General features: G+C 42.5%; 1 protein-coding gene across 12 annotated transcripts in view; it reads left to right on the top strand.

Moving 5' to 3' along the window:
• Nucleotides 1–18,581, top strand: part of Ica1 (islet cell autoantigen 1) — a 148,297-nt gene that overhangs the window by 34,940 nt on the left and 94,776 nt on the right. For all 12 annotated transcript variants that reach the window (XM_006236095.5, XM_039108416.2, XM_063286740.1 and 9 more), the window contains one exon: nt 4,618–4,816. In XM_006236095.5, the coding sequence (XP_006236157.1) occupies nt 4,618–4,816 (199 nt within the window). The remainder of the gene's footprint in view (nt 1–4,617; nt 4,817–18,581) is intronic.

The raw sequence follows: 18,581 nt of genomic DNA, 5'->3' as shown, positions 1-18,581 counted from the left end.
TTCTTCCTATGGGGGAGTTACACAGTCTAGAACACACGTTGGCCTAATCCTGAGGAGCTATTCTGTACTTAGCTGGTTTCCACTTCCCTCTGATTCAGAGAGCATGTAGGATTTGTTTTTTTCCCTGGTATTTAATCTTGTTTGTCCTCTGCTCTGTGGGAGGCAGCATGTGTGCCAATCATTGTGAGTGATTACATTTGACCTTCAAGTTGTTCATAACAATCAGTCTGATCCCCTCTCAGCATTTGATTAAAGCGAGAGTCTAATGAGACCAACTTGAAAGGTTCCCTCTCCACTCTCTGAGGGCTGATCCCGGCAAAGAGGTAGAAATCTGGATGCCTAGGACTATATACTCCTCAGGCTGATGGCCAGCAGCGTCACCCGGGAACCTGTTAGGAGCAGAATCTGGGCCTCGCCCCCACACCTATGAACTCTAACTCGACATTTCAAACAGGTCTACAATTGATTCTGATGTACACGAAAGTTTGACAGTCTCCAGTACAGAGGAAATTGTGACAGAGCTGTTGCATTTCAAAACACGACCTCAACTAATGTTTCTGGCCTTTTTTTTTTTAAACAGTCCTGAGAATTTGTGTCACACAACTGCTTTTTTTGTGCCAGAGAGAAAAGACTTAGTCTCTCCTTCCCTACTAACTGATAAGGCCAAGAAAATGTCTCCGTTAATATCACGCAGAATTATATACCTAAAGAAAGTTTTGCTGGTAGTTTCCAAGGTTATGTAGACTTCAGAAATTCACTTACTCAACTTGTCCCACCTGGCGTCCCTATTTACCCTAAATTACTGTTTTTCGCTCCTTGTAATCCAAGAGCAGGCCATTGATTGGCAACTCACATGAGTGTTACTATGGAAACCCAGGAAAGGTGGCACAAAAAACGGGGTTGGAGGGGCGGGGAACTGCAATATCTACAGGCCTTCAGTGATCCCATTCTTGGATATTCTGGTTCTTGCTCATGGTATCTGGACCCTGACTTGTACGCAGTGGCAGCAGTCAAAAATGAATATTGCCATTCCCCACTGTTCTCTGCCACAGTTTAATTTTTTTAAAGTATTTTCTTATAATCTTGAATTGTACCTTTAGTGCTTAAAACAAAGAAACCGAAAGGAGAAAGATTCTAAAACAGATGCGGTATAGCCCCTTGTTAGATAATTCTTTTGTGTACACAGCCTCTCCCAATATTACAAGGATAATTGGTTCCTGGGAAATCAGAGAATAAATGCAATTATGTTAAGATTGTATCATTGATTTCAGTGAGAAAAAGTTTAAGTGTGCCTGTACACTAAAACTAATAACCTATTTATAAAAAACTGTTGAATCCCAGATCACATTGAGGGTTACTATTATCAATCACACTTATTATTCTAATGACTATCCATTTACAGTCTGGATGATTATGTATCAAAATGATCCCGCAAAGTATCCATATATCACCTTAAGTTAATGTTATCTTAATGCCCCCCTCAATCTCTTTCTCTCTCACACACACACACCCACTCACTCACACACCCACACCAGTAAAATCAATCAACCAAACAATGCAAATACGGGAAAGTAGACTAGCAGACAGCAGTCTCCACTAATTTAATGAGGTGTGACCAGCTACTTGGGAAGGTGGCCTCTTCTGCAGTGGCTTTGCTTTCACAGCTGCTCTCCAGCCACCTGAAGTCACACCTAGTTCTCCTAAACGTGAAGGAGGCAGGAGAACTCCATGAAATCACTCTGAATGTGAATTCTTAGTTGAGTGAACATGATTTAGAGGGTTCCAGAATGTTCTTTTTTAAAATTTATTTTGACCGTATGTGTGTCTGTCTGTATGCCTATGTACATATGTGTACATACTGGTGACTACAGAGGCCAAGGGAGGGTTCGGGACAGGCGGGCCTGGAGTTACAGGCAGTTGTGAGCCACTGACATAGGGCCTAAGAACTGAACTTGGTCTTCTGTGAGCTGTATTTGCTTTTAACTGTTAAACCAACTTTCTAGCCCTACTGAATATGTTTTTAGCATAAACAGCACCATAGCAGATAGTTTCTGTATGTTATTATATATGCTAATAACTTAGCAAATTTATATTTTATTAAATAATATTAATCTTTTAAATTTTCAATGTGTAAATATTTGGAAAAAAGAAAAAAAGCAACCCCACAGGATTCTATTACCTGGGCATGCTCTAATATACTTAGCCCGAGCCCTGCGTTTTGTTTTATCAGTTTAAGAATGGTGTGTGTGTGTGTGTGTGTGTGTATGTGTGTGTGTGTGTGTGTGTGTGTGTGTGTGTGTGTGTGTGTGTGTGTTTTATGTGGGGGGACCCACAGAGGTCAGAAGCCGACATCCAATATCCCATGACCTGGAGTTACAGGAACCATTCTGGGTGCTAAGAACAGACTTCAGGTCTTCTGCAAGCATAGTACTCACTTTTAACCAATTTAATCCGGGTTCTCTATTATATAACTTCCCCTACTAAGGATAAATATCTTGGTGTAGCCCTTTAGTTATTTTATTAACTATTCCCACTGGGTAGATTTTCATAAAGGAAAGGTGAGTCAGGCCTGCATAGGAGGATAATATTTCCAGTGAGTAAGAATATCTTTCTTTGGTCTAGACCCCTTTTGTATACTGCAGTGAAAATGGATTTCCACCATTCTGATTTATATGGGTCAGCTTATGGGGCGGTGACAGAGATGAGAGTACATGTGGTTTTGTATATGCCCCTTTTAAATTTTCTAGCATGTTATTATAACTTCAAGCTCTCTGTATAGTGTCCTGCATTCCAGGGGCTCGAGAGTAGTTTCTTCACAATATTCATCGTCAGTAAATGTTGGGAAATAGACAAAATCTAAAGGGAGAGAAAAGGAGTTAGAAAGTGAGCGGCCTCCTCTGGGAGCCATCTGAGGGCTGTTTATCTTCAAATAGACATCCCCCATGCTATAAAGCTTTGCACTGGAGACTGCCTCTGCGTCTGCTACACGTTATGTTGAATGTAAAGCACATAGTAAATTTAAACCACCAGTATAAAGCACAAACTTATTTCCTGGCACAGTGGCATGACATCTTGAGAAGACTTCTGACATCTAGGTAGGCAGGCTGCTATCGTAGATGTGTTCTCATTTAAAACAACACATTACAGGCAACAGGAAACCTGGGGAAAACAGGAAAAGAGAGTTTCGTTAAGGTATGTTGCAGCATTTATAATTTCAGAGTACTGCAGGCATATAAGGGACGGTAAGCACAAATAGAGTCACCAGAAGCTCACCAGTACGGTGGTTCCCTTTGGCTGAGTAACTTGGAGTGCAAACGGGATTTTAAATGTTCGTCTCATGTTTAACGTTTTCACCCATGTCCTGAAATTTCATAGACAATATGTTTTATGTGACTGGCATGAGGGTTTAGTGGCTAAGAGTGTGTATTGTTTCTGCTGAGGCCCCAAGTTTGATTCTTACCACCAGGTGGCTCACAACCACCTACAACTCCAGCTTCAAGGAGTCTGACATCTTTAGCCTCCAAGAACACCTACCTACACACACACACACACACACACACACACACACACACACACACACACACACACAGATAACTCAAAATCAAGTGTTTGAAAACCAGAGGAATGTGTTTTTAAAGTGTGAGTCACCTGACATTGCTTCAGTGGTTTCAAATATGGAGGAGGCAGTATTTTATAACCCAAATAAATATCTTACCTAAAGTTATTGTATGCTTTCCTTTTTATATAAATAAGTGACAATTTGTTATGACCGATGGCTACTGTTATAATAATTTTATACTTGTACAGTATACATTTATTTCTGGTGTGATGCTCTTTGTTTACTACAGTGCTTGAGAAGGAACCCAGGCCGGCCCTCCGCTCCTCCTCTTCCATCCCCCTCTCCCTCCCCCTCCCCCTCCCCCTTCACCCCCTCCCTCAGGTAGCCCAGGTCTGTGAAGGATAATCCTGAACTTCTGACCCCACTGTCCTCTGCCAGGATTAAGCTGTGCACCACCACCTGGTTTCTTATATTTATGATGATTGAATCATATAGTTATCAGATCATATTGACACACCATGGAACCTCAGGATCTGTGCCTTTCTTCTTTCCCAAATCATTTAAGCTCTTCCAGTCCATGCCTCAGCCTTGTTTCTATTAGAACAAATTGCAGGTTTTGATTGAGGAGTAATCAAAATGGCCTGGTCAAGGATACTCGAGTAATCCCTATCCCATTCCACCCTCCACACAGGGCCCAAAATTCAGCAATAGAAGAGACAGGGAGTCACCAGGAATGGTAACAGGAAGGGCAATGCCTTGACTGTCCTTCACTGACATAGGCTTGACTTCAGTTTCAAGTACACAGTGCCTAGGCCTGAGGCCACCCAGCAACACAAATGGAGAGCTTCCCAATGGTCCAGTTCACTAAACACTAAAGGATCAGAATTCGGGCAATCTCCGGATGATTCCCACATTCACACACATTTTGATGAGTATCTGCCTCCTGACAAGACGTCTGTGTTCTGTACAGTGGTCTAAGTTCATCATGGGTTGAATGTCAGGATTTGGACCTGCTCCTTTCCTTTGTTTTATGATTATAGCTGTGCCCTCTTCTACAGGTTGGCCTTGAGAAACCCTTTGTGTCGATTTCACCAAGAAGTAGAGACTTTTAGACATCGGGCCATCTCCGATACCTGGCTGACAGTGAACCGCATGGAGCAGTGCCGGACAGAATATAGAGGGGCGTTATTGTGGATGAAGGACGTGTCTCAGGAACTGGATCCAGACCTCTACAAGCAAATGGAGAAGTTCAGGAAGGTAGGAAGTTTTCTGAGGGTTGTCAAAAGGGCCACCTGCTAGAGGGCAGCCAAGTGTGATTTGAATCCCTCTGGTAAAGAAGACATAACTCAAAAGCACCAAGGATACAATTAATCATTGCTGACATTTTTTTTTAATGTGACAGAATACCAATTAATGTGATATATAATTCTCTAAGGATAAGAGAGGAGACAGGTGGAAATTGCTGGGATTTCGTAGCTGGTTTTAATGGAAGTCAGATTTTCCTATAAAGTGTACGTTTTATAAGGTTGTCACTTGTAAATGCCTCTTCATGCGTAACTAAAACTCCAGGGTAGATTACACGAATCTAGAAAGCGAGACTAGACTGCTTAACAGGCCTTTGTAATTGATAATTCATGTTGAAACCAGTAAAATAATAACAATTCTTTTACAAAATGGTTGGAGGAACTGGAATACAGTTGTGCGGTTAGCTAGAATGGTATTGACTGTGCCTGCTCTTGACCTCTTCAGAAATTTCTCCATGGAACATAAGAGCCAAAGAAATGAATATTTTGTTTAATTTTCCTGACGAATAATCTTAAGTTCCTTTAAATTAAAAAAATCACATTGTACTAATGTAACCATTTGGAGCCCTTTGGCCACAGGAATACATCCTACCACTGGGTGGCAGCCGTACACTGAGCATTTAGTGAACATGTGGCCAGGTTTTGTAGTGGTTGTGTACAATCTTGGTAGTTCTTTGTTTGGGCAACTGGGTGTGTTTTAGAGCATGAAAGGAAAAAAGAAAAAAAGGCCAAATGTTAGGTCTGACATAATATTGTGTCAAGTCCCTTAGTCATTTCAACTGATCCATTCATAATTAGAAATGTTGTTTAAAAGGCTTAGATTCCTTTTTATGGACATCACTTTGGAACTATGAACCTGGAGTAGGAGGCTGAGAGAGACTCGAGGGACAGAAAGAGCTTCTTCTCTTGTTCAAGACAGTGGTCGCCGCTTCTTGACCTAGCTATCTCGAAGTTAAGTTTTCTCTTGGTTTGTAGCTCAGACTCCCTTCCTGTAAAGGGAGCCAGCATCATTTTCTCTCCAGTTTTTTGCATGTCAGCCTTCTCTGTAATGCAGGCTGCCTTGCCCAGGCAGAGGTGGAATTGGGATGTAATGGAACCCATTCATCCTTTGAAGGAGAGGGGGAAAAATCAGCCGTCGTGGTAGTAAACAAATCAAATGTTTATGGTTCGGTAACCAGATGCTGGTGAACCCAGGCTGTTCTGCAAGTTTTCTGACTTTGTAATTAGGCCAGTCATTTATTTTGTCATTAGTATTTTATTTGGGGATTGAGGATAATGGGGGTGGAATTGGGATTAGAAAAAAAGGAAAGAATGGGAGAGAAATGTGTCTCCAGGGCACAGTGCTGGCAACGTTTTATTTAGTGCAGCCTTAATGTTTGACATAATCAATGCACAGTTTTTGCTTTTGTAGACGAGAATAGAGACCCACGGTAGGTAGCTAACCTGAGGTGAAACAGGAAATGGAGGCCAGAATCCTTGATAACAGATACAGTTTCCCCACCAAGACACAAAGAAAGTCAAACAATATACCTAGAGGTGGCCTAGGCATTTTCACAGTAACTCCTTGCACGGAAGCTCTTTGTCCAGTGAAGAGTTTGGGGGTGCCTCCAGTGCGGCAGATAGTACCAGCAAACAGTGTTACCCCTGAAGGCTGAAGAATTCCGTGGGGGTTATGTTTATTTGGTTTTGTTTGGTGGGAGGTGGTTGCTAGCTGTGTAAGACTGAAACAAAAACCAAGTTCTTCGTCATTTGGTTTGAACGTTGAAACATTTCCCATCGTTTAATGTCATCAATCTCTTGATCCTGGAAAATATGGGTGGTTTGGTTTTTTTTTTTTCTAACCTTTAGTGAGGAGTAGTAGCTGAAGCTGTGCCTGCCTCCCTAATCCTGTGTGTGCTGGATTCAATTTAATAGCTGGATGTGGTAGACTTGGACTTGGGGAAAGAATGTTTTTGAGAGAAGACTGTCTTCAAGAGTGTATTTGATTACTCTTGACTCAAGGAAGACAGGGTCTACATTGGTTCTCTCCAGAGCCTGGCCCCAGAGCCACTCCAGTGCCCAGCCCAGAGTTAGTATTTAATATGGCAAGTGGCAAGATTCCAAGCAGAGTGCAAGGACTCAGGGGCACCACTTCTCAGATCACTCAGCATCCCCACTGTATGGAAGTGACCTCCTGGTGCCTTGGAAATTGGCATATATGATTGCTCAGGTGAAAAACAGGACCGATGTGGAGTTTGCTGCTGTCTTTTGGGGATGCTGGTAAGGGTCAGTTTTCTGTTCTGCTACAGTGTATTTGCAGATTAACTCTTTAGAGTCCTGTCCAGGTGAGATTCCACCTTAAATAGAGTCTCTGTTTATTTCTCAAGAATAGAATGCTAACTAAGTCATTTGGCACAGTGACCCAGAGTGCTCCAGGTGTGTCTTTAAGGTACAGTCACCTCAGCTCTGTCTCCTCCTCCACATTTGAGCTGACAAAGCCTGGACTTTGAGTTTTGTTGACTTCACATATCCTGGAAGAGACAAGGCTCTACTTTTTATGTCATGGTTACAGCCCCCTATTTGGAATTTTCAAAATGTGTTCATTCATTCATTTGTACATTCAACAAATGATATTGAAGCCCAGTTACATACCAGTAAGCACAGTGGGGTATGGATTAGCACCAAGTCCCCTCTTGTGGGATCATTTGTGCATAAGACAGGCAAACACGATACAGTGCGTTGAATGGTTTTCTGAGATGAAATGTACTACAAATAAAAAGTCTAGACGGGGGGGGGGGATCCCAGATGAAGCAGCACCCCTCCCCCTAGCAAAAAGAAAGAATGAATAATAGTATGGTGGTTCATGTTTGTCAATTTGACATCTAGAATCACCTGGGAACTCGTCTCTGAGCCATGCCTGAGAAGATAATGTTATCTTAATTACATTCATTGATGTGGGAGGACCCATCCTGTTTGTAGGCTGTACCATTTCATGGCTTGAGTTCTGGAGTGAATGAAAAAGAGGGAGAGTTGAGAGAGCATACGCTCCGTGTTCTCTGCTGGCTGTGAGGCTATTATGACCAGCTACTTCAAATTCCTGCCGCCCTGACTGGCTGCTGTGATGGGGCTTGGGGCTGTACCTTGAACAGTAGGCGCAAATGAACCCTTCCCCCATTCAGTTGCTTTTGTCAACAGTAAAGAAACCAAGACAAAAAGGAGGGGCCTGGACGGCGTGGGTGGGAGACTGCAGTGTCTAGCTGAGGAATCAGTGTGGACAAAGGCTCAAGATGGAAGCAACATAACATCTCGGAGCAGCAGCCGAGTGACAGAAGTGAGACAGAGGGGCCTAAGCAACAGGGCCTGAGAGAAGCAGGTCTAGGGATGTAGACACACACGCGCGCACACGCATGCGCGCGCGCACGCACACACACACACACACACACACACACACACACACACACACACTCCTTAAGGAGGGAATGGAAAAGTGGGAAAAGAGGATGGGTGTTATAAAATTTCTGTTCCCAACAACTCAGTTAGATTTCAGGGAGTAGAAGAGTAGAAACCAAATGGAACCCGGCATTCCCGGGTCCTGGCAGGATGAAGACCAGAGAGAAACACACTGTTCTGACCTCTGGCAGACCCAGGAGAGTGTCACTTTGATTACAAAGCTCTTTCTTATTTTTAGAAATAAACAGAATAAACATAAATGAACGTCCAATTGGAAGGGAATTTTCACCTCCAAAAGAGATTATTTCTTTCCTAGCATTTCCCAAATGTCATGAAACTTCATACAGCACAGTCACGGCGAGGAAGACGGAGCTGGTGAATGAAAGTTTAAAATTAAACAAAACAAATGATCTGGCATTCTCTGAAGCCCAGGGGCTGAGGATGGCTCCGCACGTCAACATCAGGAGTTGTTTCTAAGTGTCCCTCTAGGGGACTAAAGACACAGAGAAGAAAGCTTTATCCTAGCCTTCTGGAAGAATCCTGCTAGTCATCTGCTCCTTGTCAAAGGACTCAGAGGAAAGAGATACCTGGAGAATGGAGGCCACATGGAGCTGCTTCTCCAAGGCTACCATATAGGAGCCTATGGGTGGATTTGCATAGATGGGGCTGCTTGTCCCCGTGTAGTTGGAGGCTCTTCCTGACATCATGGTTCACCCTAGTACCACTAGGTATTTTATGAGCGAATTTAGTGTGTGATATATGTGCCCTTTGAAGGACAGTAAAAGGGTATGATTTAAAAATAGGAGTCAGCTTCTCGTAGCAGATTACATCAGCTGAAGCTGTGAGCCCAGCCGAGCCTCTGAAGCCTGTGCCCTTGAGAGCTTCTGTGGTCAATTAAGTGTCTTGTTTTTCTTGAAAGTCAGAAATGGGATGGAAGGTAATTATTCTAAATGGAATAAAAGCTATGCTAGGTGTAAGAAAATAGTTCTGAAGCCTCTAAAGAGATAGTATGGAAATGTATACATGGGCATTTGTAGGACTCAGCCTTTATAGAAAGGGTACAGGAATCACTGTCTTAACCTGAGCCATTTACTAAATAGTTAAATGAAATCCTGTAGCATTAGCCTAGTGTTTCATTACAGTAATTCAAAAGGATGTCTAAAAAGCATCCTAGGAACTGGGAGTGATATATGGTGGGATTCTTAGGCCTCTCTGTCTCCGTTAGAAGTAACATTAGGTTGCAGAGCCCTGTTAATCTACTGGTCATGTCATCAAAGGATACATTGCAGTAAGGCTTATTAACAAGAACTGGCAGATTACTAGATAGGACCTTACTTAGAACCATCAGTCAGTAGTGACCCTGTGTCCCAGTGGTGAAGGTTTGAGTCTAAGAGTTTGGTCTTCAACTGATAAACAGCAGTATCGATAATAGATGTTTCTCTTTTTCCTCCGGTGAACAAAGACTCGGGTTAATTAATTTGACAGTTTTATTAATTACTACTGAAATCATTGGTTCTTGTCAGAGGTCAGGCTCTTTTAGCAATTGAGGGCGGGTCCCCCGGGGAGTTGAGTTTTACCGGATTGTTTCACTTCCGCTTCTCAGTGCCCTGTGGTAGAGGCCTTCAGTCAATGCCTTGCATCGCTGGATGAAGCCAGTTTGTGCTTCAATTCAAAGCCCAAATAAGTCTGAGACCCACCAGTGACCAGGGCTGAGTGAATAGGTAATCTTTTGTTTGGTCTGTACAGTGGGCCGACGTTAAGTATCTAAAGAGGAGGGAAGGCTGACTCCATTGTCTCTTCTGCCTCTCTGCTCATTCTAGAATTCTGCATATGGGTTGAGCCCTTTTATGAAGTGAGGTGAAAATTCCTTTTATAAAGTTAATACTCTTTTAAAATGTATCTGCTTCATAGTTTTTGGTGTTCATTGGTTGGTTTTGGTATGTGCCTGCGTTTGTTTTGCTTTAGATGTTTAACTAGGGGCACTTGTTATTTGTGGTCCCCGAAGCACAGTGAATCTCACTGCCAAAATGCCACAGGAAAAGCCCAAATTTTCACATGGCACAACTTGGAAGGGAACTAATAATTATGGGCTGGCTTTCAACTCTGACTCTCATCGGGTGAGGCCTTCGGGCCTTTGTGTCTCTTTATTGATTTTTCTCCCTCTGAACTTAGTAAATACCAAACCTCTGCTTGAGGGCTACACTAAGACCATTTAGGCTAACACCCTCAGAAGAGATAATGCTGGCAGAGCTGGTGGCTGCTGCTCCTGACTGAAAACAGGAAGGAGGATGGAGCCTGCGTCCTGGGTAAAGCTCGACTCTGTTCCCAGCACTGCCCACACCATCTGGGGACACTTAGGCCTGAGTCTGATTTTGCATCTAGTAAATGCAATCAGGCGTCCTCTCTCTGGGACATTATTCTTCTCTAGCTCATTAAGCTCTAAAATCTGTAAGCTCGCCCGTGAAGACAGACAGCCACTGGGATGGGAGAGCACTTACTTCTAAAGTGTATCTGCCTTCCACCTCAAGGACATTCTCATCCTGCTAAGTCCACTTACCTCCTTGGATGGCTGGAAAGAAATCGGACGGTTTCGTTCATAGTTCTTGGTCAGAGGAGTCTTTGATGTTTGCAGGCTGATAATACCCATTGCATACAGATATTATTGCTTTATTATTGTTGTTGAGGTTGAATTCACCGGGGATAGGAGGGTTTTGATATATACCTTTCTCCATGTATTCCTTACTGCCTATAGACCTCGGCAGAGTGGAGTGACCACAACGGAGGCTGAAGGCCTGCAAAGCCAGTAACACTCACTCTCCGATACTTTACCACTTACCGGCAGGTGCTTATAGACGTGCATACCTCAATTAAGAACTTGATGATTAATTTTTACTTGTGGTAAGAATTCATGTATTTTACCTACTAAACCAGGTCCCTTTGAACGTAATTCCTTTGGCCTGATACCTAGGGATTGCTGGCTCATATGAAAGTGCTTTTTTCAGGGAGGGCCTCCTGTGCTGTTGATGGTTAAGAAGTTTCACATTAGGAAGCTGGCTTGCTTTCTGTCTTCTGTTGTGCAACATTCAAATGTCCTTAAGACAATAGTTCATGCAAAGGCAGAGGTGTAACTGGTTTTTACATGTGATGTTTTAGAACAATGCAGCCTTTAATCCTTCTAACTCCACAGATGGCCGTTCTGCATCAGGATGAACCATTAGAACAAGAGACTAGACTGAACCAGAGAGATGCTGCTAAGTGTATATAACTCTCTCAATTCAGACTCTATTCCACACCTTTTCTTTCATTTTTTGAATAGGATTTTAACTATCATATTCATTGTGTATGGTACTGAATTTTATAAGGGCACTTTAATACATAATGTGCTTTCAGCATATCCTCCCCAAACCCCTCCTCTTTCTTCCCCCTCTCCCTCCCATCTGTCCCCTTGTAACCCTGCACAATTTCACCTTTGTGTCACGTCATACACATTCACGATTGTATGTAGCTGCAGAAAATGTAGGATCTTAAAACGAGAGAAAACGCAGTGCATGCCTCTCTGATGCTGTCTGGTTCTTTTTTTTTTTTTAATACTCCACATATAACCAAAATGATGATTCAGGTTCATTTCTGTGTCTGGGGCCTTAAGGACATTAAAGCATGCAGAGAAAGCTGAGACTCTATGGGAAATAAAAACAGTTCCTATTTGTCCCTCGCCCAAGAACAAAGGGAAAAAACAGGCAAAGCTATGTAATTAAAGTTTTAATTTTGCATTCCCATGCTTTCTAGCTGCTTACCTCAATGAGACCACTGCTTAGAAACTGTACCTCAGTTGCTGACAGTACCAAGAAGCTTTTCTCCACAGACAGATGCAGTGATCCCATATTTGTCTATGGAAGTGAAGATGCAATTCCAAGCCCCACTCTTGCATTTCTCCTACTCTTCATGGAATTGCCTGCCTCGTATCTGGACTTGATGGAAGGGACCGATGGATAGTGCCCCGAAAGGCCCTCTACAACAAGGAAGAAATCAGAATGAGTGTCTTGTTGGGCAGCACTGCACAGAGATGTGGATGTTTGGGAATGTAAACTGGGAAGTATGGTCATGCACGTGACTTAGTTCTTTGGCTGAAAAATGCCAAAGCCCTTGTTATCATTAGATACACAATAGAGTTAATACCATGCATTTGGTAGCATTATTATTATTTAGTAAACACACAGCGAATCTTTGTGTCTGGCACTATTCCAAGCTATTTGCTTGTATAAACTTACTTAATCCTGTTAGTCCACAAACCAAGAGAATATTGTTATTATCAATTTTGCAAATGAGGAGACAGGAACACACAGGAAGGAACCTAGTTAAGGCTACTCAGCTTGCCTCAGAACTCAGGCACACTGGCTGCACACTGGCTGCACCCTGTGCGGCTTGCACCGAGTTCCTCTCCTGGTACCTCAGATTTCTATGGGTAAGCCCTTCACTTTGGATGTAGCCCACATGTCACCCCATTTTAGAGACATGAAAATGCCCAGCCTTGTGGGGTTAAGAACCTGACTATGGTCCCAAACAGTGTTCAGTCTCTTCATTTACAGAACACAATAACAAATAGAAATCCAGGGGTTCTGTGTCTCCTTAACCACAAACCAGAAGGCCCATTCTCTCAGCATAAAATGCTGGGCCAGGTAGAGAGCTCACTAGCCACGCTGAGCCACACTTTGCAGACTGTGGCTTCCCACGCAGGATGACAGACTCCAGAGCATGGTTTACGGGAGGCACTTAGCACACTGCAATGCAAGTGCTCGGTGCACATGGACTTTTGTGACAGTCACTGAGCCTCCAAGAGAAAAATTTGACATCCAGCGTGACACATGCTAAATAAGGTCCTATGTAGGGGCCTGGCTGGAGGGGCCACAGCCTTGGGTTGTCCCCTCAGAGTGAGCTGACAGGAGACTGCTTGTTGTTACAGACTGTCAGGCAAGTTGTCAGATAAGAGTTTCTAGGGATGACATCACCCCTGTGCCTTCTTCTGTGACCCAGCTTCTTCCAGCACAAGGTGCAAGTGATTTTCAAAGCCTATGCCAAAGTTTTCTTCCTGCCCCTCCCCTCACTGCCAGGAGATACTCACGTGCTTTGTCCATTTCTTGCAAAAGTTGTCTTTTGTTGTACGTGTGAACAACAAGCCACCTTTCTTTTCTCAGGACCATTTTTTTCCTCATTGCCATAATCTACTTTCAAGAGTAGAGTCTTTGAAAAAAAATGGCAGTTGGATATAAATTTGACTTTATAAATGGATGGCCCGAGAAATTAAAAGAGTCGTGTCTGGGCCTTTGTTCCCTTGATATACCTTCACAGCTTTTATATTATTTCTGCTTTTAGTTAGATTTCTTGGCAAGAAGAATTTAAATTTCAGCAAACAAATGTTCATGGTGTGTTTACGTCTTTAAAAGTTTGGGGATATTTTTGTACAAATTGAGTAAACATATTTACACACATCCCCAAAATAACAAGGAAGTTTAAGTACATTCCTGTCACATCCTGTTCTGTTTCTCAAGCTGGAGACTCATTTTTTAGCGCCTGGCAGCCATGAGTCACTTGCCACATGCAGGGGGTCTCCAGTTTCTAATTATTCTGTAGCTAAAGTATTTGTTGAATTGGTTCCTTCCTTGCACCCTTAGTGCAATTTCTTGAGTAGAGGCTTCCTCAATATGGACCTCTGAAACAAACTACTATCTTCCAGAGTAACAACAGCCCCATTCTGGCTGAGTTTCTGGGTAAAAACTTCCTATGCTTCCCTCTCAGCCACCTTGCAAGTCCAGACTACAGTATGCACTAACTTACCGCCATTTTTTTATTGTTCCTCTGGAGCAATACTCCGACCCCTGCCTATTAATTTCACATGATAGGTATGCATGGACTATAAAATAAAGCCTTGCTAGAAGTTATGCTCCTTTCCATATCCTTGAATACCCTGCCCGATACCAGCGATCCCCCCCATTCTTCTGTCATCCCTATATAATTATAAGACACCATTAAAGCCACAACACCCTAAGGAGCCCTTGCAGACTTTGCTGTGCTCCTGTTGCGCTCGGCATGCACAGCCTGACACAGGAGTGAGTTGGTAAATGCATGGGTTTAAGTTTCCTTGAAAGCAGAAGCAAGAGAGTGTACATCTTGGAACCCCAGCTGTATAATAAACAAATACAGTGTGTGTATAATAAGTATCTGCTTTATGGAGGGAAGTTTATTCCCACTACTGAGTAAAAACAAAACTCTCAATACACAACCCAGGAGTGAGTCATGGATTGCAACAACCTGGAAAGAATCTACATGTAGCAACTCACAAAAATTCTGTTAATCTAAATTCTATAAGAACATTTGGTAAGGGTTGAACAACTAGTATTTCATAAAACTGAAAGCTGATGTATTAGCTTAAAGTAGATTATTTTTCAGGCCAACTTCACAGTGGAGAAGCATCACATCTATGCATAGGACATTTGTCTAATTGTTTGAGGGGAAAGTTTGCCTACCTCTCAAGTTTCTGAGAGGACTCTGAACAGAAGTGAATTATTTCAGCTTGTGCTGCTCTGTGAAGAGTTTTCATTTTGCCAAGCTCTCTGGCTTTTCTTCCTAAGACTGCTGGGAATGAGGTAGCCTCTGAGGCAAGCCCAGGTTCTAGAGTTTCATAGATGAGAGTATACAAACCCCAGACTGGACCCAGTTAGAACCATCAGATTCTAGGTTTAAAAAAAAAAAGGCTGTCATTTATGAAGCTCAGTTTTGAGAAGAGCATCTGTCAGTCCTTCAGCAGCTAGAAGGCTTTGGAGGAATTCACTCTGTCTGTGTTTCCATCCCATTGTGCTTTTGGCCTCAGCACCAGGGGTGTCTGGAGCTCATGGTAACTACCCTTACCCACAGCCCCCAACCACAGGCTGTTCCATTGGCCTGTGCCTCTCTTGGAAGCTCCTGAAGGAAGTGTCATCTTAGATTATAGATCACTGGAAAGCCACTGTGTTCCAGTAATATGATTTCCTCGTTACTGTCTTTAGCCTGCCTAGTTTCTCTCCAAGCCTGTCATAGCTATACATCCCACCACATCACCCTCCTCTTGGTTACCAGCTCGGATGACAGCTAACGCTTTTATTTTCCATGATGAATTAGTTGCAAGCTTTACCCTCGTCTAGAATTCAGTATAAATGAAGGCAATTGCCTCCTGATATGTTAATCTAGCTTTTTTTTATTTTTTAAAACTGTTATGTTTTAGGGATCTATCACATACTATTTACTTTTATTTTTTAATGGTGATTTATTTTGATCCTTGAAATAGAATGTGGGTTTTATTTAATCTCAAACAGGAACAGTAAATCCACCGTGCCCTCAGTCCCAACGGCTTTACAGAACTGTAAGTTGCTTCTATTCAAGTCAGAAAGGATTTTCTCTGAACCCATTCTTTTTCAGAGAACTTCCAGTGATAGTAGAAGTAACAGTGTAATGTATGCACATTGTCACTCGGCGTCCAACTACTGAGAGTCACTGTTCCAGAAAGATTACAGCAAAATTGCTGTTTCAAAAAAAGAAAAGAAAAGAAAAAACCCCACTATTTTCTCTGTTAGTTTGTCATAGAGGACTGATAAACAGTTGTAAATGGTACTTTATAAAATGATTGAATTATTATCTGTTAATTCTTCAAAAAGCTTCCCCAGTGAGATTTATATAAGAGGCACCAGCCCTGGTATCGAGTTATGAAGGTTCTGCAGTTCTCTCTGACAGTAACATTCGGAATCCTTGTGTGTCTGACATCCTAGGTCTGTCCATATACTCTCATTTAATCTGTCAGAAAAGCGACTGACTAGAAAACATATTTCTCATTCTGAAGCTTTGGATTTCTTTAAAAACATTCTGGATGACTGCTTGGTTCTTAGGGAATTAATATAATCTCTGTCTAACAGGGAAATGAGAGGCTTGGGGCCCAGACTACTGATTTGTATCCTGATCAGTGCCTTTGAGCATGAATTTTTTTAGAAGTTCCAGGTATAATAAAATTATCGCAGCTGTCAAATTCTGCCTCACCTTCAACCTGATCATTAAACAATGAGTAGAAGTCACTAATAAGAACCTCCAAATCTAAATGGCCAAATGCCTTATGGTATTGAATGGTCCTAAAAGAAGCAGGCCCTCTGAGCCCTTCATCATAACTTTGAACGGAAATTTCCATGTTCATTAATTGAGCTATGTTGTTCCCATCCTGTGAAATATGACTTTAGGAATTGGTAACACTTCACAGTTGATTGGCTCTGTCTATTCAACCACCGTTCTGTCTCTCCATCCATCTTTTCAAATTCTCACCCCAGCTGTGATTGTGAGACAACCATTGTCATTTAGACACTGGCTCCTGACTGGTGTCTGCTGACATTGAAATAAGGGATATTTCTCAAGACAGATGAATTACATAAAGAGATTTAAGGATAAGGGTTTCTTATGCTTTGGTCTTTTTTTATTGAAAATAAAATATTCTTAATACAGTATATTCTGACCATTGACTCCCCATCCTCACCTTCTCCCAAATTCTCTTCTCCCAACTCTCCACCCACCCAAATCCACATACACCCTTTTTCTCTCTCACTAGGGTAAAAACAGACATCTAAATAATAACAATTAGATAAATGAGAAACAAACCAGAATAGGACCAAACAAACAAACAAAAGAACAGAACCAAAGAAAAAGCCCAAGAAACACTTACATGGTGGAGAGACCACATTCCCACACAAATAAATCCCATTAAAAAATGTAAAGCCAGAAACCATAATAGATCCACAAAAGACTTATGAGGGTGTTTGGGAAAGTTCTGACAAAGCACTGTGAAACAAAGAACCTCTAAAAATGCCTTCAAGTTTGTTTTGTGTTGGCCATGCTGGGCATGGGGCCTAGCTTGAAGAGTGGTTTAGTTATGCAGGTCGACTTCCTTGGAGAAAACCAATTATTCATTTGTGAGAAGCTATCGAGTGGAGATAGCCCTTAGTTTGGGATGTGGGCCCATGCCCCCTTTGCTTCTCGGTGCTGGGACTCCATGGGGCCAGACCTGTGAAGGCCATGTGACTGCTGCCATAGTCTCTGTGAGTCCATATGTGCATCCGTCCTGCTGTGTCCTTGTTGCCTTGGTGTCTGTCCTTAAAACTCTGGCTCTTAAAATCTTTCTGCCTCCTTTTCTGAAAGGTTCACTGAGCCTCGAGGGGAGGGAATTGATGAAGACATTCCATTGAGTACTGAGTATTCCAAGGTCTGTGACTCTCTGCACACTGTCCAGTTGTAGGTCTCTGTATTAGTTCCCATCTCCTGAAGGAAGAAGCAGTGATGGCATGACACTGGTTTATGGAGATGGCAGAATATCATTAAGAGCCACTGTATTGCTGTGTTCCTTAGCAGAACAGTAGTAGTTTGTTTTGGTTTGCCCCTTGGTCCCTGGCTTATTTAGTCTCAAGTTCTTGGTCATCTAAGGAGTATTAGAGATGGCTCCATCTCATACAGTAGGCCTTAAATCCAACCAGATACTGCTTGGTTGCTCCCACAAGCTCTGCGGAAGCATTGCACCAGCACATCTGGTATACAGGTCACCATTGTAGATCAGAGAGTCCAAAGCTGGGTTGGTGTTTGGCTTTTTCCTCTGATAAAATGCAGAACACCTTCAGTCCCGTGGACACTATTCAGTAGGAATGAAAATCCCACATCGGCACCAGCTAGACTTTTCTGTGTTCATTGAGTTGTGTAGGTATTAGCTTCTGCAGGGGAGGTTTAGCCTCAGTTTGTGGAGAGCAACCAATAGTCCTGACAAGAATTTGGGTTATTTGGGGGTTCCCATGAAGTTCTTTAGCCAACAACTTGATTAGAAGTAACCCATTCCCAGAACAGGAGGCTTCACTTGGATGGATCACCCTAGGAAAAGGGAAGAGAAGAGATAGTTATGATGGATGGAGGGGAGAACTGGAATGGAAGGATCAAAGGAGGGGGAAGAAAAGGTCAAAGAAGGCATATGGGGAAGAATAGCTAAAAGGAAGGGCCATGTTGAGGGATCATATGATCATATGGATCATACCTGGGCAGTAGAAGCTTCTACCAAAAGCAGGAGCTTCCCAAAATATAAGCATATGTGAAGGTGAACCAAATGGAATTGCTAAATAATGGAGGAGACCCAACTGGACATCTATAGTCACCCAATACTTTGTTTGATTTAATAAACTTTGTCTTAGACTCTAAGGCTAGAACCCTGTCATACTTAAAAACTAGAGTAGTTTTTGAGTATT

The sequence above is a fragment of the Rattus norvegicus genome, chromosome 4 (assembly GCF_036323735.1).
Source record: "Rattus norvegicus strain BN/NHsdMcwi chromosome 4, GRCr8, whole genome shotgun sequence".
In the NCBI taxonomy this organism is placed as follows: Eukaryota; Metazoa; Chordata; class Mammalia; order Rodentia; family Muridae; genus Rattus; species Rattus norvegicus.
Note: the sequence above shows the minus strand (reverse complement) of the source record. Positions and strands in the feature narration are given on the sequence as shown.